General features: G+C 41.2%; 1 protein-coding gene across 1 annotated transcript in view; it reads right to left on the reverse strand.

Moving 5' to 3' along the window:
- Window positions 1-2,247: 2,247 nt before the first annotated feature.
- The window catches only part of LOC140895954 (uncharacterized), a 39,650-nt gene continuing 26,539 nt past the window's right edge, over window positions 2,248-15,358 (reverse strand). The window contains exon 3 of the mRNA XM_073306923.2: window positions 2,248-2,315. Within this exon, the coding sequence (XP_073163024.2) occupies window positions 2,248-2,315 (68 nt within the window). The remainder of the gene's footprint in view (window positions 2,316-15,358) is intronic.

Below are 15,358 nucleotides of genomic sequence, written 5' to 3' on the forward strand. Positions count from 1 at the left end.
TTAATCCAGAGACACTCAGGTTTTTCTGCAGTTTCGTACCGGAGCTCTGAGCAGTCATACTGCTCCCTTACATACAGTGCTACTCCCCCACCTTTTCTGCCCTGCCTGTCCTTCCTGAACAGTTTATAACCATCCATGACAGTACTCCAGTCATGTGAGTTATCCCACCAAGTCTCTGTTATTCCAATCACGTCGTAATTCCTTGACACCACCAGGACCTCCAGTTCTCCCTGCTTGTTTCCAAAGCTTTGTGCATTCTATCCTCTCATCCTGGTAGATGTTAGATATTTTGCTACCAAAACAAAGAGATTAGTGAAAGGCCTGGTGGGGCTGTTAAAGTAGCAGCTAAATGCTGGAAGTTAAATAATCAGCCTTCAAACAGTTTTTGTTTTAACTGAAGTAGGAAACCCAAACAGGGATAAGGGCCCCTGTTTACTCCTTACCCAACAGTAGCCTGAGCACAGCATTTGACGTTCTCATCTCCTCAATGCAAAGGTTTGAACATGATGTGAAAACAAAATACGTATGGACTTCCATCACCCTATTCAGTTTGTCGTACCATTTTCTGCATTGAAGACCTCTCCCTGTTGTCTGTGTATATACCAAAAGGAGCACAGCATCCAATCCAGCCTTAAAGCACTGAGGGAATTGGCTCTGAAACTGCAAATTTGGTATAAATCAGCTTCAAGGTGATGTCTAAAAGTGTGATGCACACCGTCAAGCCAGTTCGTACAGACCTGACATCTGAGAGCTCAAGGTTCGTCTCCAGGGCCTTTTAGCCCAGGCGTATTTATTTACTTGGTTTATTCTACAAGCAGCGTTAGTCAGATGTTTTTGTTGACAAGTTCTAGACAAAACACCTTTAATTTTTAAAACTATATGGTTCGGGCACACTCAAACTCCATGTAAATGAATATTAATCCTTTTCGCACAGTTTCCTGCTGCAGCCTCTGTGGAGCAGAAGAATACGATCATTTTTTTGAACTCTCAGGATCAAAGATTCTCAGATTCTACAGCCATGAGCACTGCAGGAAAACCTCGATTAGTTAGGTAAAAAATGGCATGTCACTTGCAAGCAGCTAGGTGTATTTTGCTGGACTTACCAAGTGCATTTGGGTATCAATGAAGTTAAAGTTCTCAAGTGCACTGATAAGCAGCAAGAAAACCTGATGATGAGGCTGAAAGTTGAATCATAACTGACTTCTGGATGCCAGTGCTTTACATTGGTGGTCTTATGAGTGTTATCATGGAATATCCAGGAACAATTCAATGAGATAAACCTGAACGTTCATTGACATTTACTGACTTTTCTCTATTTAAATCAGATGCATAATATTGCTTTGACTTGAGACAGCTCCAAATTAATCCTAGAATCCAGAAATCTCCAAATCAAAAGAGGGTCTGATTCCAGATTTAGATTCAAACTTTGTGAAGGAACCCTGTTCTCCTAATAGGCTGAACTCAAACTCCAGAACTGAGCATCCCTAAACTTTGGGAAATCTCAGATCTGCAACAAAAATTTGTGGCTCAAGCTCAAACAATCCCCAAGTGGCATCATGCTGTCATCTAACACTCTAAAATCAACATCTAACAGGAAATTTGTCTGAGAATTTAAAATGAGAAATTAACCACTGCCAGCCATAAAATTCTTTCACTTGGAAAAGACCCTGGGTATCAATATTTAAAGTATAAATCTTACTAGTACTTTACATTTAACAAATGTTCAGTGACTAAAAACACATCCAGATATTAATCAGAAGTCCAGCTTACATTTCTAGAACCTTCTCTTGATTTATTTCACAGGGAAGAACCCAAGCTAAAGATTTCCATACTAAATATATTGGAAGTGTGCTAATACATGCTTCCATATGGGTCAACGCGCTTTCTTTTTTGTATGGTCACCTCTGACGACTGTTGATAAAAATGTCTGAAAAATACAGTGGGGCTGTTCTCTTGATAACTCTTAGGAAACAATAAACGGAATCACATGTGACTCATCCACTTTTGTTGTATCAGGTGGGGAGGAAAGCACTTTGAAAGAAATGGGTGGAGGAAACAACACTGAATTCTGAGATAGTATTATTCCTAGCTCCAATTTTGTTGGAATTTATATGCATGTATTTTCAATATTTCACAATTAATTGTTTGTACACAATAACTATTAAATGAAAACATTTGGGTGAACTGTGTAACCTTAGTTTTGTTGGCCAGAGGCAGTTCACTATTTACTAGGTAACAAGGGCTGTTTCAGTGATCCGAGCAGAGGACAAGGAGCCAGGAATTCCGGATTTTACTTTTGGGGACAGATCCTCCTCCTATTAAAGACAATAACAACACTCTTTAATGGGAGCAGGATTAGGCTGACTTGAGCATGGATTAGTTTCTTTCTAGCCTTGGCAAAGTTCTACACTGAGAATACCCTCCTGTGTGCTTAAACATTCATCCCATCCTCATTCAGATCCCTCCTGAGGCCTCTCCTCTAGGACAAACCAAGACAAACCAAGACAACCCGTTTCACTGAAAGAGAAAGATTTAAATTATCAAAATGCCAGACAACCTAAAAAGCCTCTGGTTTTCCCAGTGCATTGTCTGTCCATTTAGACTATAGGCTTCTCAAGTCAGAACACATCTTCCTTTCTGGTTTTTTGCACTGCACTAAGCATACTGTCCACACTTAGATAATTGACTTACTAATAAATGACTCTATGCAATGATTGCTTTGAAAAGAAATTAAATGTACTGTGCAGGCACAGACCATGCAGTCGGGTTAGAAGGTGGTGCACAGGCAGCCAAAAAGAGATTAAAGCAAAAGTCAGTTGAGTCTATACTGCAATTAAGCAAGCCCCTTGTTTCATGGAGAAAGCTAACTACAAGCATTGGACTGGAGTGGGTTTCGGAAATGAGCATCTGCAGGGGTGGTGCTAAGAGACAAAGATTGCCATAACCCACTTATAATGCTTTTAGTCTTTACACTTGTTACAGTGTGCAGTGTGTGTTGATATTTTTAATGATGATGAAGTCTTCTCTCTAAGACGCAGGTTTTGTAATGTAGGGGGGCGGGGAGGGAAGTAGCATGGTTCACCAGTTGAGTATGAGCCTGGGAGACAGGAGGTATAAATTCTATTCCCATCTCTCTGCCACTGGCTCACCTCATATCACTTGTGGCCAGATTTTCAAGTGCTCAGCATCCAGAAGCGGGGCGGGATTTCTGAAGAGCTCCGCACCTAGCCAACATGTCACTTATGGCCAGCTTTTTCTGAAAAGCTCAGCACATTGAGCTATTTGTCCTTCTGAAATCTGACCACTTATTTGGGAGCTGAGCTTGCTTGAAAATCTAGCCCCAGTTATGGGTTCCGAGTGCTTCTGAAAAGCGGGCCATGTGACTCTGTGCCTCAGTTTCCCCATCTGTAAAACATGGTTAATGTGATTTTCTTCCTCTATACAGCTTAGTTATGCTAAAAGACAAAATTAAGGCTGTCTTGGCTCCACTCTCCAATTCAGATCTCCCACTTGAGAGTGAATGAAACGTAGGAGGGGACTAAGCTGACCCTCCTGTGAGACTATCTCTGCAAGACACCAAGTGACATCTGAGATGGTGAAATCAAGGGTGCTTAGCACCTTATAGGATATGACTCTTTGGGCCAAATTCAATTCTGGAGTAATTCCACTGACTACACAGCCCATTGGCTGTTATTCAGCATTGCTATGAAAAGGCTCACCAGGGGAGCATGATCTCTGTCAAAAAGAAAGACTATCTTAAAGTCTCATTGGCTGTGGCTACAAAATTGCTTAGCAACAAGAGACACTACCTTGTGGGGAACTGAAGCTTGGAACTAATTCAGTGAGACCCAAGCAGTCTGTCGAACTCAATCCTGACATTTCTGGGTGGAGGTGGAAAGAAACCTGGTTCTTTTAAACACAGCTTTGCATAGTTACTGGCATTCAGATCAGGTACCAATAGACACACCAGAATACCAACACTGGCAGCTCTCTGATTACAGCAGAGAGCTAAAACTACCTCAAGATGTTTAATTGGCAGATGGGAACTTAAGTCCTGCTGAAGAAAATGGATGTGTAGTTTAATACCCAAATCAATAGCGTTTTTAAGATTCTGGGGTCACATTCTGCACTGATTTACACCCATGGAGCCCTACTGATGCCAGTGGGGTTACAGAGGATGGAAGTCAGTGTGGAAGCTGGTCCATGGCCTTTTACAAGACCTTCTGACCCACAACAAGGATGACACTGTTGGGTTGGATTTTTAAAATAGAAAACATCAGGATTCTCTCTTGTTTGGAAGGACACTTAAAATAAAGCCTGCTTTGAAATTGCTCAGCAAAACTTTCAAAACTAATCCAGAAGGGATGGTGCAGTGGCTCTGATGGCATGCAGGAGATCTGGTGCTCAATTCCTAATCTGCAGTGCAGAGCCTTTAAGCCAAAGAAGAGAGCATGCTAAACTCTATGTAGAAGACAGCCTTACATCATTCAGCAGCAATTCATCTAGTATCCAGGTAGCCAATCTGACTCTGAGCCATCTGCAAGAGAAGGGAATGGGTGAAGAAAAGATATGCCTGCTCACACCACCAGGGCAAAAGGAATTGGCTCTTGCTGTCACTAATAGCTGGTAGTAAGAACTGGCACATCAAAGGCAATTCCCCCACTCTCCATAACAGAACTGCACTTGGTGCAATAAGGTAAAAACTGATCCTGAGTGTCACTTTCTTCAAGTGTCTCCAGTGCCCACCTGTAAATAACCTTTTGACTTAGGTTCCCTTTCAGCCATCCCTCTAGGAGGAGGTGGATTTGGAGGGTTGGGAAGAGTTTGATTCACTGTAGGATGGTTCAGGTAGCTGCTGCTCACTGCAGAAGACTAGTTTTCCTGTCATGGCCATTCTGCTCAAAATGTCATAGCGCCAAATTGCATCAAATACATATTAACTTTCATTTTTTAAATGACAGAGCAGGGATGATGGTCCCAGATATGAGCCTTTAAAAGACAAGATATTTGTTCAGTTCTCTTTTCAAGCAACATAGTGTCCTAGGTATTTCACATGCCTGGTAGCCTTCAGGAAGAACACCAAGTAAGACTGGTCTAGTCCTGTGCTTTAGTCATAAGGAGTCAAGAGACCTGGTTTTATTGCTGGCTTTTTCAAAAGCTTTCTGTGTGACTTTGAACACCACCAGCTACCCTTTCTCTGCCTTGGTTTCCCTCTCTCTTTTTCACAGAGATGTTGTGAGAACTGAATGTTTTTAAAGCACTTTGATATCCTTGGATAAAAGTGCTACTGCATAAAAGTTGAATATTCATACATTATTCTCCATAACAAAAAATGCTAAATACATTTTTAAAACTAGTGAAGACTTTCAAGAACTATTTTCTATCAAAAGGAATGTGAGGAATAGTAGTTTAAAGATTCCCTGCTATCCCAGTGATGATTAGTTTCTCTTTGATATTAACACTTTTCAGGTTTTTAAGTTCCCCCATGTCATTTTAAAGGTATTACCTAAGTCACAAAGGTGTTGTCTTTGGAAAAGCAACTCCTGAAGCAACTGAAATCTGGATCTGTGAGTTCTTTTTCCTCTTTATTCCTTCCAAGAGAGAGAAGTAGTTATCACCTTTGGCGACTACTCTTTTTTCCCTTTCACTTTAAGGTAGCAGGAACTAAATGAGTGAAAATGAAACAGGAGTTTCATTAACAACAGGGCATGGATTTGACCGAAGGATACAGACTATGGTAGTTGTTTTTTGGAAATTTTACCCTTCTGTAGCTATCTGGGATGAACACGTCCTGCTCCGATTAAATGACTCTTGATGTGGCCCTAGAAGATATGGAGAGCTACTGAGGACCTAAGCTCTCCTACTGTTGAGGACTCACATCCTGAATTTTCCACACAAGATGGCTAGTTCCAGCTATGGTAGATAGAGCCCATTAAAAATTCCTTTCATGAAGAAAAAATGTCAGTTGTCATTCAGGAGCTGATGTAGGAGGCAGGCTAACATGCCATAGAAATTACCAGAGAAAAATACTATAATCACAAAATAGCTGAACACTCCCTTGTGAGCCATCTCTGAGAGAGCAGACAAGTAGTCAGGAGTGGGAACTTCCCCCGTTTCTGACAGCTCACTCCAGCACAAAGAATAGCACAAATAGCGTGTAGACTCTCAACAGTCCAAATGGTCTCAAGCTACTTCTAATTGCCACTCAGAAATGTTGGCCCCAGTTTTGAGCTATGAGTCTCAGGAGGCACTGCCCAAGAAGGAGGTGGCTTTACGTCACCTTTGAATTGGGATTCTGGAACTGCTAGGTACTGATTCTGCTCACTGGGGTTGCTCTAACTCTGACAGCCTCGCATTATTTCATATGGTGTGCTCTGCAGCCCGGAATAGCTGAACTACAGACCATTTTGACCACTCTTCTTCCCACCCCAGACATTCCCCTATGGTGTATTGTTGTCTTTGTTGACACTATGCCACCTCTGTGTTGGGAAAATGCCGCAAGTTACCCATTTCACCCTTGTTCCAGTGCCACTGGAACAGCATAAAAGGACCCCTTTTCTTCAGTGTCATCTAAAGAAAACATTCTTTGAAACCTCTCAGTGACAAAATTAAAAAAATAATTGCACCAGATTCTAATCTCTTTTACAGCAGTGAAAGAGTAAAGTAACTCCTCTGATTTTGCCCTGTGTAAATAGACAGCAGAATGTGACCAAGTGTCTTCAGTGGGGTTGTCAAGTGCAGTTTATGGTCACTAAAATTGAAACATAGTAAACAATTTTGTAATTCAGCTTTGATTGTGCATCAAAAAATAGAGATGATCAGCAATTTTTTGACTAAATGTTCTCTTCTCAGAAAATGCTGATTTGTCGAGATAGTTTCTCAGGTTCGTCCTGAACCTAAGAGAAGTCACTAGCTTAGAATAACCAATAGCCTAAAAGATAGGGCTCTGATCTAAGAGGTGGGAGACCTAGGTTTAACTCTGCTACCTGATTTGGAGCAAGTCTCTCTCGTGTTTTTTCATAAAAAAAGAAAAAAAAAAGATCTAGTTTTCATTCCAATGCGGGACGAAACCAAATTTTGAAGGCTCAATTTTTTCACAAAACAGAATTCTTGTTTTCTGGACAGACCTATAAAAAAGGAATGAACTCTAGGTCATTCTCTTCTTACTGTACTGATGTTGAAGTGCTAACAAGGTCAAAAACTTACTTTTGTGACTAAAGTCAGAATATGAACAATGATCTGTTCAGTAAGATGCTGTTTGTACATAGTCACTTTTCAGATTAGGAACCACACTTTAAAAGGAAGATAGCATAGCAAAAGAGAATCAATAGCCACAATGTTGAGAGTTTAAAGTTCATTTTTGGAAGTTTTCAGCCAGACCTGGAAAGCAGCCCTGCAATAACCGTTGTGCAGAATACCCTCTTTAAAAATACTTTGTTACATTAATGCATCTAACAGTCCTGCTCCACCAGACACGGTCAATTAAATTATCTTTTACTACAATTTTGCAACTCAAGCCATTAGGAAACCAGTTTAAAGAGTTCAAACAGGGAAGAGGTTAAAAAAAACCAGAAGATTTAATTAAATTCAGATTTACCAATGGCTGTACACACAAAAATATATATATAGTGTTTTGAAAAAGCAAGTGACAGTCTGTGCTGTATTATATGGATGTCTGTGCATTTGGGAGCACTGTTAATTAATGTATATAAAATAAAAAAAATGAGTTATATATATATAAAATTACATAGACTATCATTTGCTTTTTCAAAATCCCATACAGAGATTTTTATCCTGGGACTATTAGCAGGTAGCATTTATATAATATAAAAAGTATAAACTACAAAAATACTAAAGTTTAAAAGCTTAACAATGAAAAATTCTAACTGCTGCTGTTGAATTCAGATTGTGAACTGGCTCAGCTAGCAGGATATTAAGAAAGAGAACAAACCAATTTTCTGGGGATAAGTGCTGCAACGTTTTCAGTGCAAGTGGGAGAATAATTTTTAAATCAGTTCAGTTTTTTCATTGTAACCACATGTTCAGACCTGTTCATACTTCACTACATGTATGACAGAGCTCCCAAATGCACAATTGAATTAATTTCAGACTTGACCCCCAGCTACACAGGAATGGTTTATATAAGCACAGTGGCCCTTTAACGAAATCAGCACGCAGTACACTTTATAAGTGTTGAGCTGCAGTCATGTAGGAAATTTGGTATTCAGAGAATCACATGTAGTACTGACTGATCTATGCCAACTCATATCCTGCTGTCATTCCATGTGCAGTCAACCGGAAGTTTGAATAAAATCAATGGCAGGATGGTGTGATTAAGTACCCTGGTGGCAAATGTATGTATGGGAGAAATACTGAGATCACTCAAAGTCAGGATATGGACAACATAAATACAATCCAGTATGGGAACTGTAATTATCCTATTACAAGACACCTTTCACAACAGAAGCAGTAACTTAAGCTTCATACTTTTGGGAGGGGATCATATAAATAGCACTAAAATGGAAGGAAATAGGAGAAAATACCCTTCACAGAGGATAACTATACACTCACAGTATAAACTGTCTCTCCATATGGTTTGAATAAGGGAACTTATTTCACATTCTTTTTGACCTTGTAGATATCTTAATATTTCATTAAAAACCCAAATATTTTAGTCCTGTGGTTCTCAAACTATTGTACTGGTGATCCCTTTCACAAAGCAAGCCTCTGAGTGTGACACCCCCCCCCTTATAAATTAAAAACACTTGTTTATATATTTAACACCATTATAAATGCTGGAAGCAAAGTGGGGTTTGGGGTGGAGGCTGACAGCTCTCGTGCATGCCACTCCGTGCCCCCCCCATGTAATAACCCCATGTAATAACCCCCCTGAGGGGTCCTGACCCCCAGTTTGAGAACCTGTTTTAGTCCATTACTAAGATTTGGAATGATGTGTAATTAATGGGGCATCTGACCATTTGTAATCTATTTCCATTATTATTTTCTGCTTATTTGTTTACCCTTAGAAGTTGGACATATGGAGGAGATAGGGTATGACTGGGCATGATGAACCTATCAAAGAGGGTGGCTATTGATCTCTGGCATGTGCCTTTGCTTGATCCACCAAAATAACCATTAGAGATCTGGCCCAATAAGAGACCCTAGTGAGAGTGGGTCACGGTGTAGCCAGGACTCTATTTTTCCTAACATTGGTTTGAAATGATCAACTACAGCAACAATGGCCATGAATGGTCAAAATATTTTGTTGAGTAATTAGGTTTTGTACATAGCGGAACAAATGTTTCCCATTATCTCTTAAAGAGAGAATCTGGACAAAAATCTGTTCTCAGTTACACTAATGCAATCCCTAAGGGCCAAATTCATGCTTGGTTTCTGTTGTTTCTGGTTTCTGTTTCAACACACTGCAGGATTCCCTATGATGGAAAGGCTGCCAGAAGACAGGATTCTATAGCACAAGGCACCTGCTACCTCTCCTTCAGCGGGAGGCCCCAGACAGACAGCAAAACCCCAAGGAAGGGGAGGCTATGCCATACTGAGGTTAATTCAGCACATCCTAGCTGCAGCTCCCAGCTGTGAAGACTAAAGCTGTCCTTCCCTATATGTAGTCCTTGGGGTGCAGTTGGCCATGTTGGTACAGGAAGGGCAAGTTTTAGGAATGAATCTGCTCTCTGGCCCAGTGTTGAACTAGTATAAATGGAGGAGACTGTGTCAACAATCAGGACTGAGGTCTCCAGGGAGCTCAGTTCTCACTGAGTGTATGAAGCTCATCTTTGAATTCTTCTGATACTCCTTGGAATCTGGCTACAAAAATGCAACTAGGGGACAATGTTGCCTGGTTAATCTAAATAAATTTCTGTTTATTTGTGATATGTTTATTTTAAGTGTATGGTTTGTATTTGAAATACTAGTTCTGCACCTTTAAGAAATTCAGTCCTCCTGTACAGTGATGAAGAAACTTTACTAATTCAATAAAGCAGATTAGAGGCCTAACAATTTAAGACTTTCTTCTGCCCCAAATGGCCTCTGTACATGCTGGCCTGCAGGGATGCCATGGGCCTGATTATCCTCTGCTACATTGATAGAACTCAAGAGTAGTTCCTCTGAAGGGAATGGGTTCCAATACTTGGGCTGGCCAAGCTGCACTCTGCACTGGAGCCTGGCGGGGGCGGGGGTAAGGAAAGGACTCAAGTCCTTCTACTTCACCTTTACAGCTCTCGGACCCTAAAAACAGCCCTACATGAGAGTCAGGACATGGGGACATGCAGGAAAGTTAAGAAAAATTTACTTCATATCTTCATGGACATAAGTTAGTGTTTTAACCCTCTGTATGGGTGCTCTGATTCAGGAGTAAAGTGGTCTAGGTCAGTGGTTCTCAAAGCCGATCCGCCGCTTGTTCAGGGAAAGCCCCTGGCGCGACGGACCAGTTTGTTTACCTGCCGTGTCCGCAGGTTCGGCCGATCGCGGCTCCCACTGGCTGCGGTTCGCCACTCCAGGCCAATGGGGGCGGTGGGAAGCAGCACGAGCCAAAGGCCCGTGGCCCGTGGCCTTTGGCTCGTGCTGCTTCCCACCGCCCCCATTGGCCTGGAGCTGCGAACCGCAGCCAGTGGGAGCCGCGATCGGCCGAACCTGCGGACACGGCAGGTAAACTGGTCCGTCGCGCCAGGGGCTTTCCCTGAACAAGCGGCGGATCGGCTTTGAGAACCACTGGTCTAGGTTCACTGTAACTGAGGCCTGGGCTACATTACAGAGTTAGGTCGACATAAGCCACCTTGTGTCAACCCAGTTGTGCATCTGTCTACGCTTAAGTTTGTCTTCCACTGATGTAAGCACCCCATTACAGTGACAAAGTAACACCACCTCCCTCGATGGCATAAAGCCATGGAATATGTAGACACTGCGTTACCTATGTTGACCCTAACAGTCTTCCTGCAGCTGTCCTACGATGCCAGACACTGACAGCTCTGGTCACATTTGTGAACTCCGGTGTCTAAGGGATCAAAAACTGGAATAGCCAGAATAGCAAGGGGTAGGCTGGGTCCCCCCCCCAGCATCGTTATTGGCATTTCAATGTCACCAATGGTAATCCCCAGTTGGGAAAGGAAGTCTCTGCTTGCAGCTTTCTGAACAGACCTGTGTCCTTAAAGATACTTGCGCCTCATGCACCTTCCCTGACCAACCAACACTGATGTCGGTGAAACATCCCCGATGATCCACCAACACTTCCTTAACCATACTAAAATAGCCTGTCTGTTGATATATGCTGGAGCAAGGTGGGCTGGTGCCAAAATAGGGAAAGCATGCCATTTATTGTTCACCTCAGTTCAGGAACTCCTTAGCTGCAAATCCATCCATTATGTCCTGCAACTTGCCGTGAGTCACAATCCTGCATACCAGGAGACAATTAATGGGCTTGCACATTTGCATGATAACAGTCCCCACAACGGATTTTTCCAACTTCAGAATGATTTCTCACTGACAAGTAGCAATCCAGCACTGCAAGTTTCCACGGTGCAACTGCCACTCGCATCTCCACTGTCAGAGCAGCTGTCAGTCTGGGACCAGCTCAGCACACAGGTTCAAAAATGTGGCTTTTGGCACCCACAATTTCTGCAGCCACTGCTCATATTCCCAAGCCTCCATTATGATGTGATTCAACCAGTCAATACCCGTTTCTCAGGCCAAGAAGTGGTGCTCTACCATCTGCAGCTGCTCCAAGAATGCCAACAACCTTGAACGGGTTTTCGCTATGTCTCACAGCAACCTGTCCTCCACAAAATCATCACATTCCCTGTAGATGTGGTGGCTTTTGCAGTTTGCAAATAGTGGAGGATTGTATGTCCTGTGCTGTAACACTCATGGAAACAGGGCAGAACTGCACAGGTTCTATGCTTCTGGCAGAGCTGACGAGGTCCATGCAGATTTGTGGGATTTTTTTTAAAAGGTGTGAACATTGTGGGATATGGATGAGATTATGAAATGGACAAAGTTGCATGCTGGTAACTTGACCCTTTGCTCCAGTCACCTGTGCAACTCGTTTCTGCCTATGTGTCAAAACTTCTCAAAATACAGTGCATTGGATGGTGGCGAGTTGCATACTGGGATACCAACCCATTGTGCACCACACTATGCATCGACACAGGCACTCCTGGTGAGCATGTGCAGTGCCTACTCAAGGAACTAAGTATTCACACACACAAGCAATATACTAACTGCAGCAGTTTTATGCTGATGTAACTTGTGTCAGTCAAAGTTAGTAGTGTAGACATGGCCTTAATTCTCCTTGGAGAGCTTCCACTTTCGTAATTTAACACTGCTTAATTTATACACATTGACATCACACCTCTAGTCGAGTTGCCTTAGTTTTTCAGCATGTCCCATGTAGACAAGCCCTTAGAACAGTATCATGGCTGAAATAACTTGCTCCCAGTTGCCAATGGCCCAAAGGGGCCATTCCAGCAGCCAGGGACTGCCAGAACACAGCAGTGCTCCAGTCATGTCCCTTTTCCCCAACCAGGCCCTCCACATGGGGCAGAGAAGCAGGGATGTGACTGACCTGTCCTCTGGCCAGTAGCTGAGACAACCATGCCTGCAGGTACAGGACATTATCCATAGCCCTTTAGCAATGTTCATTTCATATGAATGTTCATAACCAAACCAATTGGAATTAATATAAATTTTTTGAGTAGGAAACGTTTTACTGAAGTCCAACTGCACATTACAAAATTAGTGGAGGAAAGGAATTCAGACAGTGTAATACGATCCAAAGAAACATTCACATTTATATATTCTAATTTGTTCTTTATACTGTGTACTTTTACTGGGTTTGCTCCTGATTCTATTGTCTTATCTAGATGTTTGCAGACTCTCCCCTCCCGCCCCGCCCACCCCCATATTTGTTCTATCCTTTTTCTAGGGATTAAAGTAAAATTTACCAGATAGTAATTCCTAGGATTTGTTTTTTCCTTCTTAGAATATCAGTATCACATTGGCTTTTTCTCCATTGTTCCCAATTCCCCAGGCTGGTGGGTCCACTAAATTTGCTAGCTAATTCTCTGAGATGCATATCATCTGGTCTTGCTTTTTATCAACAACTCTATTTTATTTCTTCTTGATTGAATATCTGTTTTCTTTATTGAATACACTGGGCCATATTTGCTTGCTTTACTCACGTGAGTAATCACTCTATTCTTTGCCCAAATTTAGGCCACAATCTTTAAAAAGAAAAAAAAAAGTCTGTTTTTAAATTAAGACAGCCAATTTCTTATGTACAGAAAAGAAACTAATGTGTAATGTTTTAACATGTAGTAGCTCCCTCCATTACTGCACTCTATATTTATGCTAGTGGCATGCACACATAATAAATCACGGAATATTTTGTGATTCCCTCTTTTGAACCAGCTACACAATCAAACTGAAACAATGTATTTGTGCTGTCAAACAAGTCATTAGCACTGTAGGGTTCTATTCAGACAGCAGTAGGTGATTTAGTAACATCTGTTATCGGTCATTCATTTGGTGTTATCCTAAATTTTCTCCATGTATATTTTGGGCAATTTGTACTCTCAAATACACTGGAATGTAATTAGCTCTGAAATGCCTTCCTTTTCTGTCTCATATAAGGCTTAGCTCATAATAAGTGCAATAAGGTCAGATCCTAGGGTACATTGCACCTACTTGTGCTGCATTGTTTCAGCTACAAAAGCTGAACAAATAGCCCAGAGAGGAACACCCTCATCCAAGGATGATCCTCCGCTGTATACAACCAATGTAGGAGCTTATACACCACACAGTCTCCTTGCTACAGGCACACTGGTGAAGGAGACTGTAGTTAGTACCAGATTACACTGCATCTGCCATGGGCTACGCATGCCTCTCCTTGTGGCCATTATAGTAAATCTTCCTTCACCATTGTCTAGCAATGTTTTCTGTCAACTGTCTTGCTATGTAGTGGGTTTGTGAAACATGCTGGGATCTTTGAAGTGAAAGATGCTGTAATAATGTAAAACAACATTAAGAGGAGGGTTCATGTAGTTAGCGCTCACTGACTTTTCTTTCTTTTTTTTTTAATATAAAAAGTTAGGCACCTAAATTCTCCACTAATGAAAGTGGAACAAATCTAATAAAAATATTGCAAGTCACTAACCCCTTCAGTTCTCCGGTCTTCCAAAGGATCCCCGAGTAAAAATACCACCAAGTGAAAAATAAAGTACAAATTTTCTTTTAGAGGATGTTACAATTCCATCTTTATAAATGAGCATTCAAGGATAGAAACCCCTTTTTTGAGCACTTTGGAGTTCCCTTTTAATAGGAAATGAGTGATTATGATTATTTATGAAGAGCTAAAACATATGGCATATATCTAGTGCATGGCAATGCAAATGGCATTTTTTAAACAAACACTGATAATAATAAAGGATTTTCTAGGAAATATTTGTAGTTTATCGATGTTATGAGTCTATTAAGTGGCTGTTAACCATTAATACGATGCTTTGGACATTTTCTTTTGTTATATATGTCTATTATTTCACTGTTCGTTGTTCCTGTCTGTTACAGCAATTCTGCAGTTCTCATAAGAATTACTCAGAGCTTAATCTTTTAATATCTGTTTTCCCCCAGAAATATCTGAACTTTACATAAAACCTAAACACTGAAAAAGCTGATAATATCTGAAGGTTTGCAGCCTATAAAGACAAAAATATGAAGTAATGCATCCTGATATAAAATACAATCTAAAATTTAATCCCAAGTGTAGTCAGGATATCTGCTGGAATCAGGGCATCTTGATTGTGTCTGTCTAATCTATAATACATTTCAAAGACAGAAAAATACCCTCTTTTTCTAAAGATAGCTGTGTTAATGGATAATGCACATTTCATATAGACGGAGGATAAATTAGACCATTAATACACATGCCATTCTATATACAGAATTAAGGATTTCTGCTTTTTAAACAATATCACAAGTTCTACTAACTATTGGCCTATAAATTTCAGGCCTGTTCTCATTTGCCCTAAGTCCCCTTTACATTGTGCCTGCTTTCACTGTCTAAGTGGCAAGAGCCATTCTCACCCTCTAAAAAGTGCTGATTTACATGCATGGGCAATGCCAACTGTGTTATGAGAAAGGATCTTATATAGATTAAGTGAATTATGATTGGGCAAAGAATCAGAAAATCTGGGAGGACTTCTAAACAATAACAGATAACATGGGTGAGTGAGGGAGACTCAGGTCCCTGCCCAGAGAAATGTGAGGGCTAGAGGCCTGAGACCTCAGGGGCATTCCTGGAGCAGACCATAGAGCCCCTCAAACTGTGACAAAGACTATAGAGAACAGGTAG

This window comes from Lepidochelys kempii, chromosome 11 (assembly GCF_965140285.1).
Source record: "Lepidochelys kempii isolate rLepKem1 chromosome 11, rLepKem1.hap1, whole genome shotgun sequence".
In the NCBI taxonomy this organism is placed as follows: Eukaryota; Metazoa; Chordata; order Testudines; family Cheloniidae; genus Lepidochelys; species Lepidochelys kempii.